Raw genomic sequence first — 21,141 nt, 5'->3', positions numbered from 1 at the left:
CTTCACAAGAAAGTAAAGTATGCAATCCTGCAGGCTAATTAAATTGGCTGTTATAATTTTATACTCACTTATACACTTTATACTCCGAATATCACGAGTGCAGATTTCTGTAAATATCAATGCAACAATTGTCACCATATTTCTAAAAGTGACCCAATATAAACTTGCTCTGGCTAGTTTAGCTGCCAAATGAAAGAGTCTGATCACTGAGGAGTCATTTTGATACAGACACCACCCTCACTACCATCATGAGTTATTTCTTAAAATAGATTATACTTCCGTAAGTGGTTGGTGGGGGATTTTACTCTTGATAAAACCAGTGGAGGATGTGTTTAATTTCCTGTTAAGCTATAAATGGTTGATGCCTAGCATAACATGACAATGTGAATAGGATAAATACAAAAAAGCGAGTATAATCACTGCAACATGGAGAGTTTGTAAGTGAATTCAGAGCACAGTTTTGAACAGCTGTTTTTGTTGCACTCATGGAAGTATATTTTGGAAAGCACTTGTGAACTTCATACTTTTTCTCATCGAAAACTCAAACGGTCATTATTTCCATAAAAATGACAGAAACATGCTCAGAGAAAACATTTAATTAGAAAATGTGAAGAAATCACCCATCCAGTGACGTTTTACTTACAGTGCAATGGATAAAATCATGCAAGAACAGGTCATGAACTTCAGTTAATGTTTATGTGAATCAACCCTCGAACTTTTGATTGTGGCACGGTGGTTGGTGCCAGACGGGCTGGTTTGAGTATTTCAGAAACCGCTGATCTGGGATTTCCATGTATAATATTCTATAGAGTTCACACAGAATGGTGAGAAAATAAAAACAAATAAATAAAAAAAACATCTAGTAAGCAGCAGTTAATGTAGATGGAATCTCGTCTTGATGAGAGCGGTCAGAGGAAAGTGGCTGAACTGGTCCATGCTGACAAAGCCTACAGTTACAGTTAATCATTCATAGAAACTGCAAAAACATTTGGAAAAGACCAGACAATGTTTTTCCGATCTTCAACTGTCCAGTTTCTGTGATACTGTTTCCACTGTAGCCTAGGATTCCTGTTCTTGGCTGACAGGAGTGGACCCCAGTATGATCTGCTGTTGTAGCCCATCTCATAGTTCCATGTATTGTGCAGTCTAAGATGATTTTCTGCCCAGCACAATTGTAAAGAGTTATTATTTCAGTTATGTTAGCCTTCCTGTCACCTTGAACCAATCTGGCCATTTTCCTCTGACCTCTCATTCCACCCCGTGAACCTGGATGTCGTTTTTGTTGGTTTGTTTGTTCGTTTCAGACACCATTCTGTTAACTTTGGTGAGTGCATACACTCGTGGGCAAAAAAGAAAAATGGGTCAAGCTGAAAATGGTAAAATATTAAACAACAAATCTTTGGTCAGGAAATTACCAAGAATTAAACAAATGCAGTAGGTAAAGTAACTTAAGAAGGGATGGCTTTTCCCTTTGATTTCTTTAAATGTTTAAGCATTGTGGTTAAACATGCAGACAGCTTTTTATTTTTGTTTTATTTCATTTTTTACTATATTTTAATTCTGTACACCCGGACATGTGCTAGTTAGAATTTTGCATCAAACATAATCATTATCATGATATTACCTTTGTGCACAAAAAGACTATATAAGTGAATCTTTTTCTCCAAACAGTTCACTGCAGCTAAATTAAACGAGCAAATGGTGGCACAGGAGGTCTCCAGAGTGTGTTTGTTTAATTCTTGCTAATTTTCTGAACAATGATTTGTTGTTAAGACCATTAAAAGTGTCAATATGTAGATGGTTATCATTTATACAATTAGTCTATAGGAAATTCTCTAACTAACATATAATCCAACAGTATAATTCAAATCAGATGATTTGGTATCAATCTGGATGCCCTCTTATGTTTATTTTTACAGACATACAGTTCATACACCATGAACAACATTTGTTTACATTACACTTGGCAGATGCCCTTATCCAGAGTGACTTACATTTATCTCATTTACACATCTGAGTAGTTGAGGGTCATTTATACATTTGAGTTGCTCAAGGGCCCAACAGTGTTGGGGTTTGAACTCATGACCTTCTCATCAGTAGCCCAACGTCTTACCCACTGAGCTAGCACTGCTATTTGTTTAATAAAAACGTGAACTCGGTGCTGGTTGAGTCAAGAGCCGTGATTTGAACATGAAGTTTGCATTGTGCATGATGGCTCAAGTTTCCTATTTGCATGATGCAAAAAGCTTGAGAGCCTAAATAAGCAATCTTTACATTCCAAATGTAGAACTGATTCAGTGTTGCAATGTTAAAGGAAAACGTGCACTTCTGGTGAACTGGTAGACATTAGAACGTTTTCTTCCATTCACATTTTTTTCTCAATTTTTCATGAAAGATTTGCTAGTACATCCATCACCGATGCGTCCTGAATCTTGACTTCAGTCATAAGATTTGCTCACCTGATCAAAACATGACATTTCATGCCAGGTCTATTGCTTTCAGATCTTACATATATTACAAACATAATCCTTACTCCAAATTACGCAACCTATTATGTACAATTCACACACGGCATTGACAAGCAGAATGGGAAGATCAAATGAAGCACTACATTCTGTATTGTCCAGGCTAATATAAAGTTTAGATTTCAGCATTTGTTTCAGTATTCACTGATAACTGAGGCTCTGTGAAACTGAGTACTGTATATGTGGGGAATAAAACACTTGTGGGTGTGCTGTTAGAGGAAAATAATCATGTAATGCAGCCTGACATGATGCATAGTTAGCATTATAACTCAAACGTGATTATTTTCCAAATCACAGCACATCCCGAGGTATTTTGTTCCTCGTATAATTATATATATATATATATATATATATATATATATATATATATAAAAAACACGAAGCGATTAAAAACTTTTTATTAAATAAAGAACACATCCATGAAAAGTTCATTCCTGATATCCCTTACATTGTAAACAGTTATTTTCTCAACATCCCCTCTTTTTCTCTCCCTTGAAGTTAGTAAGACAAAAAAAAAAATGCAGTTTGTCATGCTACTGAAAAACCAGAACATCCTCTGACAAAAGCACTGACACCAGAGACTCGATCCTCCTTATAGAAGACTTCATATCAACAGTGCTGGTTATCTTTGTTAAATAACAACACATTTCAAATCCATCTTAGATTAGGTGGAGTGTCCATCATACAAGTCCTACAAGTCCATACAAGTTAAATGTGAATTAACTTTTATTATAGAAATTATAAAGTATCTGAGGAGCACATTATTATAAACCTTTTGCCTAGGAGTCAGCACTATTGTTGAAGAAAATAAATCAACAACTGTTGACCAGTCAGAATCGAGAATTCAACATCACTGTGCCTTAAGTAAATATGCTAAATACAGATACAAATTGCCCCACTGACAACAATTCTGATTAAGCACAGATCATACATGTACATAGACTTCAGTAGACGTCCAGTGCCTGCTGAAGCACTTTAGAAACAGCAGGGATCAGCCTGTCTGCGAAGTCTCTGAGACGTGTGTCTCGTACGATGGAACGTTTTGTTAAGATTTCACCCGAAATGTTCCTCACGTGGTAAAGGTGTGCGATCGCAGGGTCCACCCTGATGCTATCATTCACAGACTGCAGAAATCCATGCACTGTAGTACTAAAGACTAAGCGAGGATTTACGATCACTTTAAAATTATTGAACTCTTTGGGGTCATTGCTTAACCTATAGACATGTTCTAAGATGTTGACTCCCGTAACCTTCTTCCATGAGGCTGGTGAATACTCTGGCTTCAAATCCATGATAGAGAGTGGGAAAAAATATGCCTCAAATTCAAAGCCCAGCTTGCGATTGTATTTCCTCTCCAATTCAGGTAGGAGTTCTGGCCAGGTTTTGTTGTTAATAGGCAGAATTAATTCATCCAAGTCTTGCAGAGCTACATAGCGACTCTGGTACATGTAACGATACACACAATCATTGAGTGCCGCAATCTGCCCAAAGTAATGCAGCTCTCCTGATGACAGCGTCTTATTCCAGCCTCTGGACACATTAACGTAGGACGCTACATGCCAGGGGATGAGTTCCACAAAGTTCTGCCTGACGTAGTAATCCAGGACCTTCTGCGTATCAGGATGGCAGCTGGTTTTGTAAATAGCTACCTTCTGGACTCCGAGTATCTTGAACATCTCCATGGCCTGCACAAGCTCCAGGACATTATCATAATCATACATGACAGAAATGCAGACTGTAAAATTATAAGGAAAGACTTCCTGCTTCTGCTGATTCCTGACAGGTTGGAAGGTGTGGATGTCTTGAGAGTATCTATCCTTTTTATGTGATTGAGAAGTGATAGCCAGATGTGTCGGTGTTGTACATAATTCTGGTAATTGGCAGGTAATATCAGCCGTGCCGTATTCAAACCCAAAGTGGTCAGAGTGAATGCTGTAATTCGCAGGTATGGACACATTTTTACCGTTGCAGCACAGAAAGCAGTGATACTTTGTGCTTTCATTGCGAAGTACTATAGCAATCGTACGTATATTTTTCTCCTCTTGACGGTGCTCTACGTAGGAGCCAACCAGATATGTTTTAAGATTGCTGACTTTAATGATAGGATCATTTTGCACTGGCACGCCACATGCCATCAGCCTTCTTCTCCAGTGAGGGTAAGAAACAATAGGCTTGTAATTCTTGATGTTAATTACTCCAGTGAGGAAGATGGGCAGAATAAGGATGAGAGGGAATACAAGGATCCTTGGAAAAACAAACAGCTTTGAAAATACTGCCCTGTAAAGTATCAACAAGAAATTCAGTAATTGGAACTGAGTAGAACCGGTGCACTTTATTTGCAGCATGGTTAAAAAAAAAAAAATCTCTCCTAATTAATCCCATGCTAAAACATGTTTTTCCCGCCTTTTTCATGTATTTTCACACATATGAACTTCGGTTCATTTCAAGCCAGCAATTAACTAGAAGAATTTAAAATGTCTAGAAATGGATTAAGTACATAAGACAATAAATAAATATATACATTTTGGCATTAATGTACATTTGGATTTAAATATAAGCAATTATAAATAGCTTTTTTAGCCCAATACCTGTGACAAGCTGCAGTCAGATTGCCCATCTGTCCAGTGTCAACCTCCCACAGTACTCACACGCATACGCACACGTACACTCTGTTTCTGTGTCTCCGAGGGCGGATCTTAAACAATGTGACAAATTCTTCCACACACACACACACACACCTTTACTCAGCTTCTTGATTTTCATTGACAGGGGCTGAGACAATGGGCCTCATTTATCAAGCTGGATACAAATGGATTTGTTTGCTCGCAAGAACCTTTACCCAAGAAATTTTGTGTTCTTTAAAATCCTGTAACTTCAGAAAAACATCCATATTCTACTCATGCACCGGAGTGTGTTGAAATTTACACATGAAAAGACAAACCTCTATTGACTCTTATCGACTTCAAATCATGTAACTTGCAAAGATTACTGTGTGTGTGTATATATGTGTGTGTGTGTGCAAAAGTTTGTATCGCTGTGTAGTGGGGAAGTCGGTTATCTTCCCTAATAATTGTATTGTGGTTGTAAGCCAATTAGCTGTCACCCTTATGATATAAAAGCGGAAGGATCTGTCTCTCAGACGTGCGTCATCATCAATGTCACGATTACGTCACAAACGCAGTATTGCTGCCCCTTCCGGCATCAGATGTGGATCATTCTACATGACAAGATATATGCGTTAGAACATGGATGGGATTTGGAATGGATTTTAGGGATTCACTCAGGAAACAGAGGCCACGGCCAAAGAGCTGCAGTCCAGCTCCGGTCACCATTGAACATATAGTGAATGACACCCTGATGGTGTGTTTCATTATTATTATTATTATTATTATTATTATTATTATTATTATTATTATTATTATTATTATGCTTTAAAAGCACTAAGGCCATAAACTAAGCTTGTGCTTTTGCGACAGGTAGATTGCCGAGCACACACTGCTTCTCCTTCATCTCGTAGGATAGGATGCATATATACACTGGTGAGTTTGACAGAAGATCGCTCTCCGTCCAGAATGTTTCATTTTAGAAGCAAGAAAACTGTTCTGTTGTAAAAAGTAGAATGTCAGTTGCGCAACCCATGGTACTTTGGCAGCGCAAGGTAAAACGGAAGTACGTATACATTGCTTTGCGGAAAGGCAGAGGTTTTCTGACGTCATCTGATGTCATCGGCCTACGATGAATAATTTGCTACATATTCCTTTTTAAACGCTAGCTATTTACATTGATGAATAATTAGTTAGATTTGATGGTAATATTAGGCTACACAGTACAGCTTACAATATTAGTCCAGCACAAACGTGCACTTATTTTCAAACTCTTTTGTAAAGTGTAACCCTGCCATTTTATACATAACTATATATCATTCAATAGAAAAGTGAGAGAACTTCTAAAAATCTTCCACAGTATCATGGATATGTAGTATTTAAAAATATTAACAGTTATTAACTGGTATGCATTAATGCTCTGATATAGGTTTTAATTTATAGGGTTCTTTTTCATTATAGATCTAACTTTTTACTGTATTGGCAATAGATTGAACAAGAAACAGGCAGGTTGGCAAGGCAGGACAGGAACATACCAATAACAACAGAATAGAATAGAATAGAATAAAGTAGTGTGTGATTATACAAATATATATTATATAAAGTGTGCTATGTATATGCAATACAATGTACACTGAATACAATTTCCATCCATCCACCCTCTACCAGGGAAACCTGGAGCCTATCCCAGGGAGCATCAGGCACAAGGCAAGGCAGGGCACACAAACACATACACACATTCACACAATACGGACACTTTGGACATGCCAATCAGCCTACCATGCATTTCTTTGGACTGGGGGAGGAAACCGGAGTACCCGGAGGAAACCCCCGCAGCACAGGGAGAACATGCAAACTCCGCACACAGGGCCACGGTGGGAATCAAACCCCTGAACCTGGAGGTGTGAGGTGAACGTGAGGTGAACATGCTAACCACTAAGCCACCGTGCGCCTAAATACAATTTGCAAAATTTAAATAATACAGTGCAATATACAATATAACATGCAAGTACAGAATCTTAAATTGCATATTAAACCAATTAAGAGCAAGAAGAGATGAAATCCACCAATTAGGCCAAGGTCAGAAACAATGAATACCCTTGATATTCTGTCCCCCCCATCTGAAATGATGGCTACGCCCCTGTCTTCTCCCTTGTACTTCCTCCAAGATTTAAATAGACCCATCACAGGACTAAAACTGACCAGACATCCAAATAATAGGTGGTCAGCCAATAAAAGGGCAAAAGCTTCAGCAGAAATGTTTAGTACAGCAGAAATGTTCTGCAGAAATGTTCAACAGATATACTCAGCAGAAATGTTTAGTTCAGCAGAAATGTTCAGCAGAAATGTTCAGTAGAAATGTTTAGTTCAGCAGAAATGTCCAGCAGAAATGTTTTGTTCAGCAGAAATGTCCAGCATAAATGTTCAGCAGAAATGTTTAGTTCAGCAGAAATGTTATGTTCAACAGATATGTTCAGCAGAAATGTTTAGTTCAGCAGAAATGTACAGCAAAAATGTTCAATAAAAATGAAACTGGAAAAAAATAGGGCAAAAGCTGGGGGTGCCTAATAAACTGGCAATTAAGTTTATGTACTGTTTATGTATTGTTTATGCATCTTACTGTCATGGGTTGTTCTTACCTTCTACATTGCTGAATAGTTGCGTAAATCTTTGCATTTTAATCATCTTACCATTCAATGACAGAATTTCTGTCAGATACTGAATTAGTATATAGCTTAATAGTGTTTTACACTTCACAGGAAGTTGTGTGCATATCATGCTTTATGTACAGGCATCACAGGATTCAAGAAGACTACAAACTGAACAGAGTTTCACATATTTAACTGATAATTCATATATTTAAAAGCATTTTATTTGTCTATAAAAACTGCAGTAAATGTTACAAGAAAGTCCTGTCTTATGACATTCAGCTAATCATTGTTCCAGCTAAATTTATTAGAATGCATTTGGAATTTTTAGACAGTGGCATGAAATGTTTATATAAAATTTATTGATCATATATATATATATATATATATATATATATATTAATTATTTTCACACATTTTCTGGTTTAATACAGATTAGTTATGCATTTTATTAAATGCCCAGTGCTTGTCGAAGAACTTCAGAAACAGCCGGGATCAGACTGTCCGCATAGTCCCTCAGATGTGTGTCCTGTATTTGGGAACGTGTTACCCAGATTTCTCTTGGAATGGATCTCATGTGATACATACGGGCAATGTGAGGGTCCACTCTGACACTATTCCTCACAGTCTGCAAAAGTCCGTGGACTGTAGTCTGAAACACTAAGCGAGGATTAACAATCACTTTGAAGTTATTGAATTTCGTCGGATCATTGCTTATTCTAATGATATGTTGTAAAATGTTTACTCCCGTAACCTTCTTCCAGGAGTCTGGAGAATACTTAGGGCTTGAATCCGTGATTGAAAGAGGAAAATAATTATTCTCAAATTCAAAGCCACCAATCTGATTGTATTTCCTCTCCAGTTCAGGCAGGAGCTCTGTCCAGTTTTTTAAATTCATAGGTAGAATAATTTCATCCAAGTCTTGCAGAGCTACATAGCGAGTCTGGTACATGTAACGATACACACAGTCGTTGAGTGCCGCAATTTGGCCGTAGTAATGCAGCTCTCCTGATGAAACCGATTTCTGCCAGCCTCTGGACACCTTGATGTAAGAATTCACTTTCCAGGGGATAAGTTCCACAAAGTTCTGCTTGATGTAGTAATCCAGGACCTTCTGTGTTTTGGGAAGGCAACTGGTTTTGTAAATAGCTACCTTCTGGACTCCGAGTATCTTGAACATCTCCATGGCCTGCACAAGCTCCAGGACATTGTCATAATCATACATGACAGAAATGCAGACTGTAAACTCATAAGGAAAGACTTCCTGCTTCTGCTGATTCCTGACAGGTTGGAAGGTGTGAATGTCCTGTGAGGATCCATCCTTATTAGATGATCGGGAAGTGATTGCCACATGTGTCGGTGTTTCACAGTTTTCTGGTAATTGGCAGGTAATATCAGCCGTACCGTATTCAAACCCAAAGTGGTCAGAGTGAATGTTGTACATAGCGGGTACGGATGTCGTCTGTCCGCTGCAGCACAGCAAGCAGTTATACTTTGTGGTTTCACTACGAAGCACTATAGCGATCGTCTTTATCATTTTCACCTCCTGACGGTGCTCTACGTAGGAGCCGACCAGATATGTTTTAAGATTGTTGACTTTAATGATTGGATCATTTTGCACTGGCACGCCACATGGCATCGAGGGTGACGGCTTCTTTTTTGGGAGAGGGTACAAAACAATAGGCTTGTAATTATTACCATTTTCTCTAGTGAGCCACTGGATGAAGTAGAGAAACACAAAAATAATGAGTGGGATGAAGAGTGTCCTTAAAAAAGCAAACTGCTTTGAAGAAACTGGTTCTGACCTGTGAAGTATGGAAATGAAAACAATTATCAAACTATCGAGCTCAAATGATTGGCTTCAGACTGAAAGGGAAAAAAAAAAAATTTCTTTTTCAATCAGATTTTAAACACACTGGCATTTGCAATTTCATTATTAGGGGTACCTCTCGATTTGCAAAAACAAAAATTTGACCAAAACCAATCAATCAGAGTCAGATTATTGAAGGAGAGTACCTAGGACTGGAGTAATGACAGGGTGGCTAGCTCCTTTCTTTATTTACATTTTCTTAAGTTTTTGTTGTTGCCATTGCCAAATATGTTCATCCATATTAACTGTAGACTATATTAATATTAAAACTTTCACTATTCAGTGGATGTCAAGAGGTTCAGGTCAACAGGTTCAAACATCAAAGTGGGGGAAAAATATGGGCTGGTTGGAGTATGTCAGAACATGTTGGGATCTCCTGGGATTTTCACATACAACAGCCTCTAGAACATAGAATGGTGCGAAAGCAAAAAAAAAAAAAAAGTGGAAGTGGAAATATTTGATGTGAACACCTGGGATTTTCTTTTATTAATACCATGACTAAGTATTCTACAAATAAGTAACGTTTTAAAGATGTTTAAAAATAAAAGTAAAGGTCGAAACCAATGAAAATATGTATTGCAAATAGCAAACGTGTCATTAAAATGATTTTCGGTCAGTTCTGGCAAAAGGGTAAGTTACAACCCATGACAAAAATTATGGAATCACCGCAGTTAGAGGATGCTCGCCCGGGTTTTTTGCGTCGTGGCGGAACATTCTGGCATTGTGAAACAAGTTAAATGAAATAATTTTAATTAATGGCATACTTTTTTCCCCATATCAAGTAGAGGGAAAAAATTATGGATTCACTCAGTGTGGAGAAAAAAAAATGGAATCACCTTGCAATTTGCCTACAAATTACAAATACTAAAACAAATGATTAAACAAATACCAGCACATGTATAAAAATGCAAATTAGTCAGACTTAAAAGGGAGTGCATACAGACCTTAACCTTGGACTTTTTGAAAGGAAACATAGCCCCACGTGAGTCATCAATTGAAACAATGGAAAGGATTATAAAACTCCTACAGGAAGCAAATCTGCCACAGAGTGTGGCAAAAGATGTTGCTTGTTCCCGTCAACTGTGTTTAAAATTTGGTGCAAGTATAAACAAAATGGGAAGATTATAAAAGGAATACGTACGGGAATACCGAGGAAGACGTCAAAGCATCAGGATAGAAAACTCAAAGCAATATGCCTTGAAAATAGAAAATGCACAACAAAACAAATGAAAAACAAATGGGAAGAAAAAGGAGAAATAGGCTGAAAGACATGGGATTTACGTATAGAAAATCCAAACAAAAACCAGCACTAATACCTAAACAGAAGAAAACCAGGTTACAGTGGGTTAATGAGAAGCATTCATGGAGTGTGGATGATTGGATGAAAGTGAGATTCAGTGATAAATCTGCATTGACCAAGGAGATGATGCTGGAACTTTTGTCTGGTGTCGTTCTAATGAAACATATAAAGATGACTGCCTGAAGAACATGATCAAATTTCCCCACTCATTTATGATATGGTGCTGCATGTCAGGTAAAGGACCACTGGACACCTCAACAGTGGCACGTTGAAATTTTGGACACTTCTCTCATTCCATGGATAGAAAACAGGTTTGGTGGTGATGAAGTCATTGTTCAGGATGATAATGCATCTTGCCACAGGGCAAAAAGTGTTAAAGCTTTTCGTTAGGAAAGGCAGGTGAACTCAGTGACATGGCCAGGAAACAGTCCGGATCTCAATCTGAAAATTTATGGAGGAAATGTAAAAAAAAAAAAAAACTGGTCCATGGCAAGGCTCCATCCTGCAAAGTTGATCTGTCGACCCCTAATCGAGAAAGTTGGAACCAGCTTGATGGAGAATGTTTTTCATTAGTGAAGTCTATGCCTCAAAAAATTCAGGCCGTCATAAAAGCCAGAGGAGGAGCAACTAAGTGCTAACTCTGATTTTTTTGTTGTTGATGATTCCATAATTTTTTTCCTCTACTTGATCTGGAAAAAAATATGCTATTAATTACAACAATTTAACTAAATTTGATTGAGGGTATGTTTCATGAAGGCAGAATGTTCAGCTATTAAACAAAAATATTTTTGTGTCATATCTGTGATTTGTTACGAAGTAAAAAACCCGGGTGAATGTCCTCTACATGTGGTGATTCCATAACTTTTGCCAGGGGTTGTTTTTTTGCCAGGGGTTCTTTTTTTTTTTATAATACAGTCCCCTCTGAAACTATTGGAATGGTAAAGTCAATTCATTTGCTTTTGATGTAGACTAAAGATATTTGCGTTTGAGATCAAAAGATGAATATGAGAAGAGAGTTAAGAGGTTCAGATTTTATATGTAGATGTGTTAAATGACATAGTACTTAGCACATTGTAGGTGAGCAAAAATAATGGATCATGTGACTCACGTGTTTCTTGTCACCCAGGTGTGTCCTGTTAGATTGATTGTTTAAACAATAAATAGCTCTGAATATCTACTCTCGGTTTTAGCCTTCAGTTTGGCATGGCAAAGCATCTCAAGGGAGTAAACCTAGCATTTGGTGATGTTCATGGGTTCCAGACTTCAGGATGTATTAAGTATTAAAAATAAGCCTTATATTTATAATTGTTAGTTTTTCCAATTACGTTTGAGCCTGTGAAAATGGAGGAACTCTGTAAAAAAAAATGGCTGTAATTCCTAAAGAGTTAATGCATTTTTGAATACTTTGAATTAAAGCTGAAAGTCTACACTTCAATCGCATCCTGACTGCTTCATTTCAAACCCATTGCAACATGTTTTAGGTCATTATCCATCTGTACTGTGAAGTGCCATCCTATGGGTTTTGCAGCATTAGACTGAATCTGTGCAGAAATTATAGCTCTATATGCTTCAGAATTCATCCTGATACACTTCTATCAGCAGCCACTCAACTCCAGACCTTTTATCTCCTTAATTTTTCATGAAATAAAGAGGAAATAGGCCGCAACTGACCTTGTAACTGCTAATCAGTCAATTGTCCAGCTACTTTTGAGCCTGTGAAAATGTAGGGACTGTAATTCCTGAACGGTTAATGCAATATTTTCGTCACACCCCTTGAATTAAAGCTGAAACTCTACACTTCAGTCACATCCTGATTGCTTCATTTCAAATCCATTTCGGTGGTATACAGAGACAAAAATATGAAAATTGTGTCACTGTCCAAATACTTATGGACCTGGCCGTATAGCATGTGTTAGGTATTTTGGATTATTTATGGTAAGAAATATCCCAATATATCAGAATTCACCCTACATAACCAGTCCATACAGGATTTCTCAGGGTTTGCTTTTTGTGTTTCAGTCAAAAATGCTTGACTGTGCTGTGGCTTTTTTCAAAATTTGTGATTTAATTTGCATGTTTTTGTGATTTTTTTTTGTAGAAAACCACTTGAATTGGAGAAATTGCAATTGCACAAAACTGTTTTGCATGGTCTATATTTATATATATATATATTTTTTTTGTTCACACACACACCTCATATATATATATATATATATATATATATATATATATAAACTTGAAACAAAAACAAAACTATATCATAGATGGATAGAAACTTGCACATAAACCAATACATGCACAGAAATGTATATAAATATTAGTTTGTTAGTAAGCTGATCAAATAGAAAACTTGGAGATAGCAATCTTAAAATGCGTCAAAAGCCCAATACCTGCTGAGAGCATCCGCGTGTGTGCCCGTCTTTTCCTGTTCTAGCCTGTGAATGGGCGCGATACATAGATGTGTCCAATCACTATTTTATAAGAAAAAAAATGATAAAAATATAGAAGCTGACCCAAACAATTTACAAAAATACCTTAGTCATATATATATATATTTTATATATAGCTGATAATATAAAATTATACATAATTGTGGCATTAATTTAAATAAAGTAAATATTAGGCACCTGTTATCCAGCAGCTTGCAAGACCTCGTGTCTTGGCTTCTTTTACTTATAACGGTAACCAACCATATCAGCTATACCAAACTGTGCAAGCTGCAATATGAGCTGCAATTTTCTCATGTAATAAGACAATACTCACAGCCCACGATTACCAATTTTAACGCTAAGTAGAAACTTAATATTAGCTAGACGTAGATAAACCTTTTTTTTTTTTTTTTAGCTTAAATGTTGTACATCCATTCATCCATTTTCTGTGCCGCTTAACCTACACAGGGTTGTGGGGAGCCTGGAGCCTATCCCAGGAGACTTGGGGCACAAGGCAGGGGACACTCTGGGCGGGCATCGCAGGGCACAATCTCTCACACACACACACACACACACACACACACACACACTCTATGGACAATTTGGAAATCCCAATCATCCTACAATTCGTGTCTGTGGACTGGGGGAAGAAACCAGAATACCTGGAGGAAACCCCTGAAGCACAGGGAGAACATGCAAACTCGACGCAAGGTGACAATCGATCCTCCAACCCTGGAGGTGCGTGGCAAACGTGCTAACCACTAAACTAATCCTCATCATTGCACAGAGACAGCCTCTGATCAGGGTTGCTTGTATTACTTGACCCTAGTGCAGCTTTTGATACTATAGATCATACTATTCTCCTTGATAGACTAGAAAACATTGCTGGCATTAAGGGAACAGTCCTCACCTGGCTCACGTCTTATTTGACTGATCGTTATAAATTCATAGATGTAACTGGCGACTTCTCCACACATACCGAGGTTAAATTTGGTGTTCCACAAGGTTCTGTTTTAGGCCCACTGCTTTTTACTTTATATATGCTACCTCTAGGTCAAATTATTTGTAAACATGGAATTAGCTTCCACTGCTATGCTGATGATGCACAGCTGTATATTTCAGCGAAGACAGAAGACAGACAGCAGCTTAATAAAGTTGAGGATTGTGTAAAAGACATTAGATAGTGGATGCTTATTAACTTCCTCTTACTTAATTCTGATGAGACAGAAGTACTTGTACTAGGACCACGTGTAGCTAGAAGTAATTTCTGATTACACAATAATGCTGGATGGTCTTTCCGTTGCGTCATGTGCAGCAGTAAAAGACCTTGGTGTGATTATTGACTCCAGTCTATCATTTGATGCTCATGTAGATAATATTACCAGGATAGCCTTCTTTCATCTCAGAAATATTTCGAAGATAAGAAATATATTGTCACTACATGATGCAGAAATATTAGTTCATGCTTTCGTCACCTCTAGACTAGATTATTGTAATGCCTTACTGTCTGGATGTTCCAGTAGGAGCATAAACAAACTCCAGTTAGTCCAGAATGCAGCTGCTAGAGTCCTAACTAGAACCAGAAGATACGACCACATCACCCTGATCTTATCAACACTGCATTGGCTCCCAGTGAAATCTCGCATTGATTATAAAATACTATTATTGACCTATAAAGCACTAAACGGTCTCACGCCACAGTATCTAAGCAAACTTTTGGTTTTCTATGATCCGCCACGCCTACTTCGATCAAAAGGTGCAGGCTATTTGTCGGTACCTGAAATAGCGAAGGCTACAGCAGGGGGAAGAGCTTTATCTCTTATAGAGCCCCACAGTTAGGGAACGGTCTTCCAATTAGTGTTTGTGCTTAAAACATATTTGTTTATTCAAGCTTACCATGAGTAGACTTTCTTTTACGCAAAGCACAGTCTTACCTAACAATCTCTCCCTCTCTCCTTCTGTCAAGCCACACAAGATTTTATGGAGATACTAGTGATCCTGATCCTTTCTGCTCTCCGGACCTGCCGGATTCATTCGGATGCCCTATCTCTGGATGGAGCTCTTATCTACTCCAATTCCACATGGACATTCTCACTGTGTTTGCTGGGACTACCCATGGAGACACATTTGGCAGTAGTTTCCACGCTGAGACCCGCGGCCACAAAGGCTTCGCCCACCAATACCGAGATGGTCTTACATGGTTGGATGGCAAAACCGGCCCCCTGATTTTGCTGCCGTTGCTGGAGAGAGGTGGCTGGCAACCGCCTCCTCCACCTTCGGCATAGCAAAACAGCCGTACTGTATAATGCTTAATAACCCGACATCATGGAGTTATAAACACGATTTTCCCCAGAAGCGTGACACTTCATGATGCACTTCCATTGAGTTCCCTTTGAAAGGGAGCTAGCATGAGGATATGTTTTTGATAGAGAATCTAAAGAACTTCAAGTCTAAATGCTGTAAATGTAATTTTAAATTGACAATACATTCCATATCCAAAAGTGATAAATTCAATTTTTTCATTCATGTAGAGCTTTACATTAATTAACGTTCCCATGTGTAAATTTTCACACACTTAGGAGCACGAGTAGAAAACAAATGTTTTTTTTCTGAATTTGTGGGATTTACATGAATACCAAATTTCTTGTGTAAACCCTTGTACGAATGATTTACGAATAAATACATTCGTATCCATCTTGATAAATTAGGCCCATGTAGCAGGGCTCAGGGGGCTGAAGGACACCACTGGCACAGGGGAATACCATTGCCACAGAGGAGTGTAACTGGTCTGCAATCACGCAATCAGCAAATCATACAGATCAATGTTACAGATCATGTTCACATCAAACATCAAACATCATAACAGGGAAAAATGTGATCTCAGTGACTCTGACCGTGGCATGGTTGTTGGTTGGTCAAAAGGGCTGGTTGGAGTATTTTGGAAACTACTGACCTCCAGAGATACTGCACGTACAACAGTCTTGAGATTACAGAGAATTGTAGAAAACCAAACAAACCATCTACTGAGCAGAGATTCTCAGGAAGGAAGTATACTGTTAGTGAGAGAGTATAGATGAGAATGACTGATTTGATGATAGATGACTGATTTGAGCAGAGAACTATGTCACTTTTTTACCATTGTGACATTTGAGTCACAATGTGTGTGTGTGTGTGTGTGCGGGGGACGGACGGACGGACGGACCATGGACGAGCAGTGTATACCGAAAGTTGTTTTTTTCTTTCACTATGCCCTGTAAAAATAATGACAAAAAACAGGGCTGCTGGTAAAATAAGTATATATATATATGTGTGTGTGTGTGTGTGTGTGTGTGTGTGTGTGTGTTTTTATCATATAACTTTATCCAACTCCTGAAGATGTCTTGTGGAACTTTCTGCTTTCTGGAAAACTTACCATCTTCTCCCTAATGTGATTGAGTTAAACAAGCTATGTTTCAACACAACATCTACCCCAGTAGGCCTACAGAAGAACTTTGCAGTTAAATTGATGTGAGATTGAAACCAGACAGTAACCGAAGCTGTTTACTAGACAGGGTTCAACTTTTACCTATTTGCATTTAACTTGCCAACAAACATAGAAACAAATAGGTTTTTACCACCAAGACAACTGCTAAATATATACATAAACGTAGCTTTATGTTTAAAACGCTATAATCCTGCCGCATATAATTAGTCCCAGGATAAAACAAGGACTAAATAGTTATTAATAACAGCTTCCAAACCGGAATAGACTATTGTAAGGACAGTTATAAGCCGCTGAAAACGAAACTAAATCTTATATGGATAGGCACGTATACCTGAGCTCATCAATGTAAATATTAGTTTGTTAGTAAGCATTAATGGGGAGTGCTCAAATAGAAAACTCGGAGATAGCAATATTTAAAATGCTTTAAAAGCCCAATACCTGCTGGGAATGTGCGCGTCCATCTTCTCTTGTCCTAGTGTGTGTGTATAGGCGTAACACAGAGACGTGTCCCATCACTTTTTTTCATATGGAAAAAAGAGAGAAAACAAAACATATATATATATATTAGGACTGACCCAAACGTTGTTGTTTTTTTTTGTTTGTTTGTTTTTTACTCAAATAAGACATGATAAAATATCACAATACATTTATATATAGGCCTATTTAAAAACAACTCTACTACTAATAAAATCATTATTGTGGCATACGTAAATATTAGGCACATGTTATACAGCATGGAAGGACCGCGCGTCTTGGCTTGTTTTTCCTTATAACGGCTCTCAACCATATCAGCTACAACAAACTGTGCTTTTGGCATTGAAAAGAAGTTACGCCCATCTGAGAGAGAGAGGGGAAGGAGGGGGGAGAGGGGGGAAGAGGGGGGGAGGAGGGAAATGGGGGGAGCGTAGGGGGTGGTGGTGGTGGTGTTTATGCCTGTTTTAGAATACTTGTTTAGGTTTTTGAAAATACCTTCTTTTTTCCCCCATTTATTTTTCCTGTAGGCAGCACACACTATTCACTCGTGGCAGAAGATTATGCAGCTGACCACACAAACCTCACAACATTATTGGATAAGTACACATGATTGACAGGAGCTTCCAACCAATTAAAACACAGCCTAGAAGGCGATGGCAGCGCATGGGCTATGGATTATGTGTTGCTCCGCCTCAGCGAGCTCCCCCTTCACAGCCCCGCCCTCCCCTGCACAGCCCCCTCCCCTTCACAGCGACGTCACCGTTAAACTAAAAATAGGCTTTTCGACAACACCACAGACTTGACTAACAGCATATTAATTGTGGAACGAGGGTAACAATAAATGTGATTTTTTTTTTACCTGCTTTCATTTGAGAGTAAGGGTCGGTAACTGTGAGGAATTACAATGTAACGATTTATCATTGATATACATAACTACTTATGTAAGGAAATGTAGACTCACCACCTCAAGGAAGGGGACCTGGTGAGGGTAGGAAAATGTATGTTTCAATACTTTTTAAATTGTTGGCATTCTCTCGCAAAACTTTTGCGTCGTCCCGTCCATACAAACAATACTTCTGGGGCTCTGGAGAATTCAGATATTTCCTTATTCAGTTTCTTTCTTGATTTCTTTTATTGCAAGAAAAGAAAAGAAAACAGCACTGCATTGAAATACAATAACATGAAAGAAAAAAGAAGAGGAAAAAAAAACAAAACAAAACAAAAAAACAATAGCACCTCAATCAGTAAGAAAAATATGATCATAATTATTCTGAAACTTTGTATTCTTATTGTTATCAATGATTTTAATAGAGTTTACGATAAGAGAAATCTCAGCAAGAAAGACATCAAATCTAGGCAAGATGTTGAGAAATACGTTTTTGTGAATAATTTATTTATAACACAAAGAAATTAACAACAAGACAACAATAGTCAGTGTCAGAAAAATAAAGAAATATATCCATCCATCCATCCTCTATACCACTTATCCTTTTCAGGGTTGCTGGTAAACCTGGAGTCTATCCCAGGGAGCATCGGGCACAAGGCGGGGTACACCCTGGACAGGGTGCCAATCCATCACAGGCCACACAGACACATTCACACACCCATTCATACACTATGGACACTTTAGACATGCCAATCAGCCTACCATGCATGTCTTTGGACTGGGGAAGGAAACCGGAGTTCCCGGAGGAAACCCCCGCAGCATGGGGAGGACATGCAAACTCCACACACACAGGGCCATGGTGGGAATCGAACCCCCGACCCTGGAGGTGTGAGGCGAACGTGCTAACTACTAAGCCACCATGCGCCCTTTAAAGAAATATATATTTCAATGAAAAATTTGAATCATATTTTATAAAAGATAAATAACAACTTAAGTCCTCCCAAAGAGATTTAACCTGATTGTAATGGTAGAGTAAATAAATGATGCAAAGGTTCTTCCTCGACTTTGCAGTTCCCTTGATTCCCCTTCAGGGCGTTTGTGCAAAATCACGCACGTGATGACGTTTTCTGATTATATGCTTTATCATCGCGTGTGTTCGTTTATAGCGTTATTATTTTTCTTTTCATCAGCATAAGGTAAATTTCACATTGTTTGTTAGATAGTTTGCAAGTAAATACATGCTTTAAAAGTATATAATGTATTGTTGTCAGAGGTTCTATTGCTCAGTCTTTATTCTAATATACTTCCGCTTTTGAATTCTCGATTCTGATTGGCTGACAGACGTTCTGAGGTGTGCAGTTATTTATTTCTCAGTAAATGCACAGCTAAAGTAGTTCCAGTCAGGTCTTGACCACATTACAGTTCCGTATCACTTTGTCAATTTAACTGGAAAGTTAGGCTGCGCCTGACATCGCATACTATGACACTAATCAGTGTTTATTATGACTACAATCCCGGATATACTACATCCGCCATCTTAGCATTGTCATGTGACCTTCGATGTCATCATAAACGCAAAAATCTTAAACAAGTTAACAATTTATTCGGGTATTGTTAAACAAGTTCTGTTTAACCAAGGTTTAATACTTAAAGAGAGCCGACGCTGTCTTCTGCTTTTTTTTTTTTCTGAGCTCGTCCGCACCAGTCACGTTGCATCATGGGATTATTTGACTTGCGTAGCAGTACGCCATCCGGGTATTTCTCGCCTACTGAGAATTCGGATACACTACACCTCTGACATGGCCACTATATAGTAGGTAAGTATGCGATTTCAATTTCAGTAGGCTTAGCCTACTGTCCACCACAGCACAACAAAGAAAATAACAGACAATTTCGATTTTCCAGAAATAAGTAAGTAGTAAATGATGATGGGCCTTTTTTTAAAATTTTATTATTTTTTTGTGTGTGATTTGTGTCACACAACTTGAACTTTTGTTGCAGACACAAATAAACTATATTGCATGGCACAATAAGTTAGTCCTTATAGGATTTCGCAGTCTTTTTGTGATTGTTGTGCCTTTTTTCAAAATTTGTGATGCAACTTGCAGTTTTTTGTGCTTTTTTGTGGAAAACTACTTGGATTGAATAAATTGTTTTGTCGGATGGCGTGGCACGGGAAAGTAATGACGTGTGCCATTAATCGGTCTATGTTCTATAGCATGTAAAACGGAAACATGAAAGGAATATTCTAAAAGCAACTCATGTAAACACCTTAATCAGAATATTATCTTATTCAGAATATGATCAATAATTAGATTATTGCTGTCCATGTAAAAGTAGTCATTGAAGAGCTTAATGTTTTCCCCTCAGAGCTGGGCAGTTTTCATCAGACTTCTTCACAGATCCAAACGTTTTGCCTCTTCTTATGGCTGGTCGACACACTGGTTTCCCTCATTGGACTTTGTAATTTACAGGTTTCCCTTTGACAGTTTTTTCCTCTTAAAATGTTAACACACTGTTAAAAAAAAATGTACAGTGTACAGTGCCCTCCACTAATATTGGCACCCTTGGTAAATATGAACAAAGAAGGCTGTGAACAATTGTCTTTATTGTTTAACTTTTTGATCTTTTGTTAAAAAAAATCCTCTCATGGATATCAAACAATTGCAAATGAAACAAGGTTATAAAAATATTTGTTAAATATAGATTTAAAAAAAAAAAATGTTTATATTTATGAAAGATTTTGATATTGTTTTACATTCACAGGATCACCACAAGACTAAAACTGACCAGATAGTTCCCCGAACAATATCTGGCAATAAAATAAAATTATATGCTCTGTTAATTTTATTTCATTAATTGGTTAATATTTTCAGGTTTATTTTTACCCTTGAAAATGTCAATATCTGGCAATAAATGGGC

General features: G+C 37.9%; 1 protein-coding gene and 1 long non-coding RNA gene across 4 annotated transcripts; one reads left to right on the top strand and one right to left on the bottom strand.

Annotated features, from left to right (window-relative positions):
- Nucleotides 1-2,907: 2,907 nt before the first annotated feature.
- On the bottom strand, nt 2,908-17,701 carry LOC108264630 (uncharacterized). Of its 3 annotated transcripts, none has more exons than XM_053677873.1 (4): nt 17,567-17,701; nt 17,298-17,374; nt 5,114-9,581; nt 2,908-4,802 (listed from the first exon to the last, which is right to left on the bottom strand). In XM_053677873.1, the coding sequence occupies exons 3-4, from the start codon at nt 5,140-5,142 to the stop codon at nt 3,470-3,472; spliced, it is 1,362 nt and encodes a 453-aa protein (XP_053533848.1). In that variant the 5' UTR covers nt 5,143-9,581; nt 17,298-17,374; nt 17,567-17,701; the 3' UTR covers nt 2,908-3,469. The 3 variants fall into 3 exon arrangements, with proteins under 3 accessions (XP_053533848.1, XP_017321843.1, XP_017321844.1); XM_017466354.3 differs by lacking the exon at nt 2,908-4,802 and adding an exon at nt 13,337-13,417 and having other exon boundaries at nt 7,983-9,581; XM_017466355.3 differs by lacking the exon at nt 2,908-4,802 and having other exon boundaries at nt 7,983-9,581.
- A 2,202-nt stretch (nt 17,702-19,903) lies between these two features.
- LOC108264632 (uncharacterized) lies at nt 19,904-20,807 on the top strand. Its single transcript, XR_001812480.3, has 2 exons — nt 19,904-20,036; nt 20,590-20,807. It is a non-coding gene; the product is annotated as an uncharacterized LOC108264632 (long non-coding RNA).
- Nucleotides 20,808-21,141: the final 334 nt, after the last annotated feature.

This window comes from Ictalurus punctatus, chromosome 4 (assembly GCF_001660625.3).
Source record: "Ictalurus punctatus breed USDA103 chromosome 4, Coco_2.0, whole genome shotgun sequence".
Lineage (NCBI taxonomy): Eukaryota > Metazoa > Chordata > Actinopteri > Siluriformes > Ictaluridae > Ictalurus > Ictalurus punctatus.
Note: the sequence above shows the minus strand (reverse complement) of the source record. Positions and strands in the feature narration are given on the sequence as shown.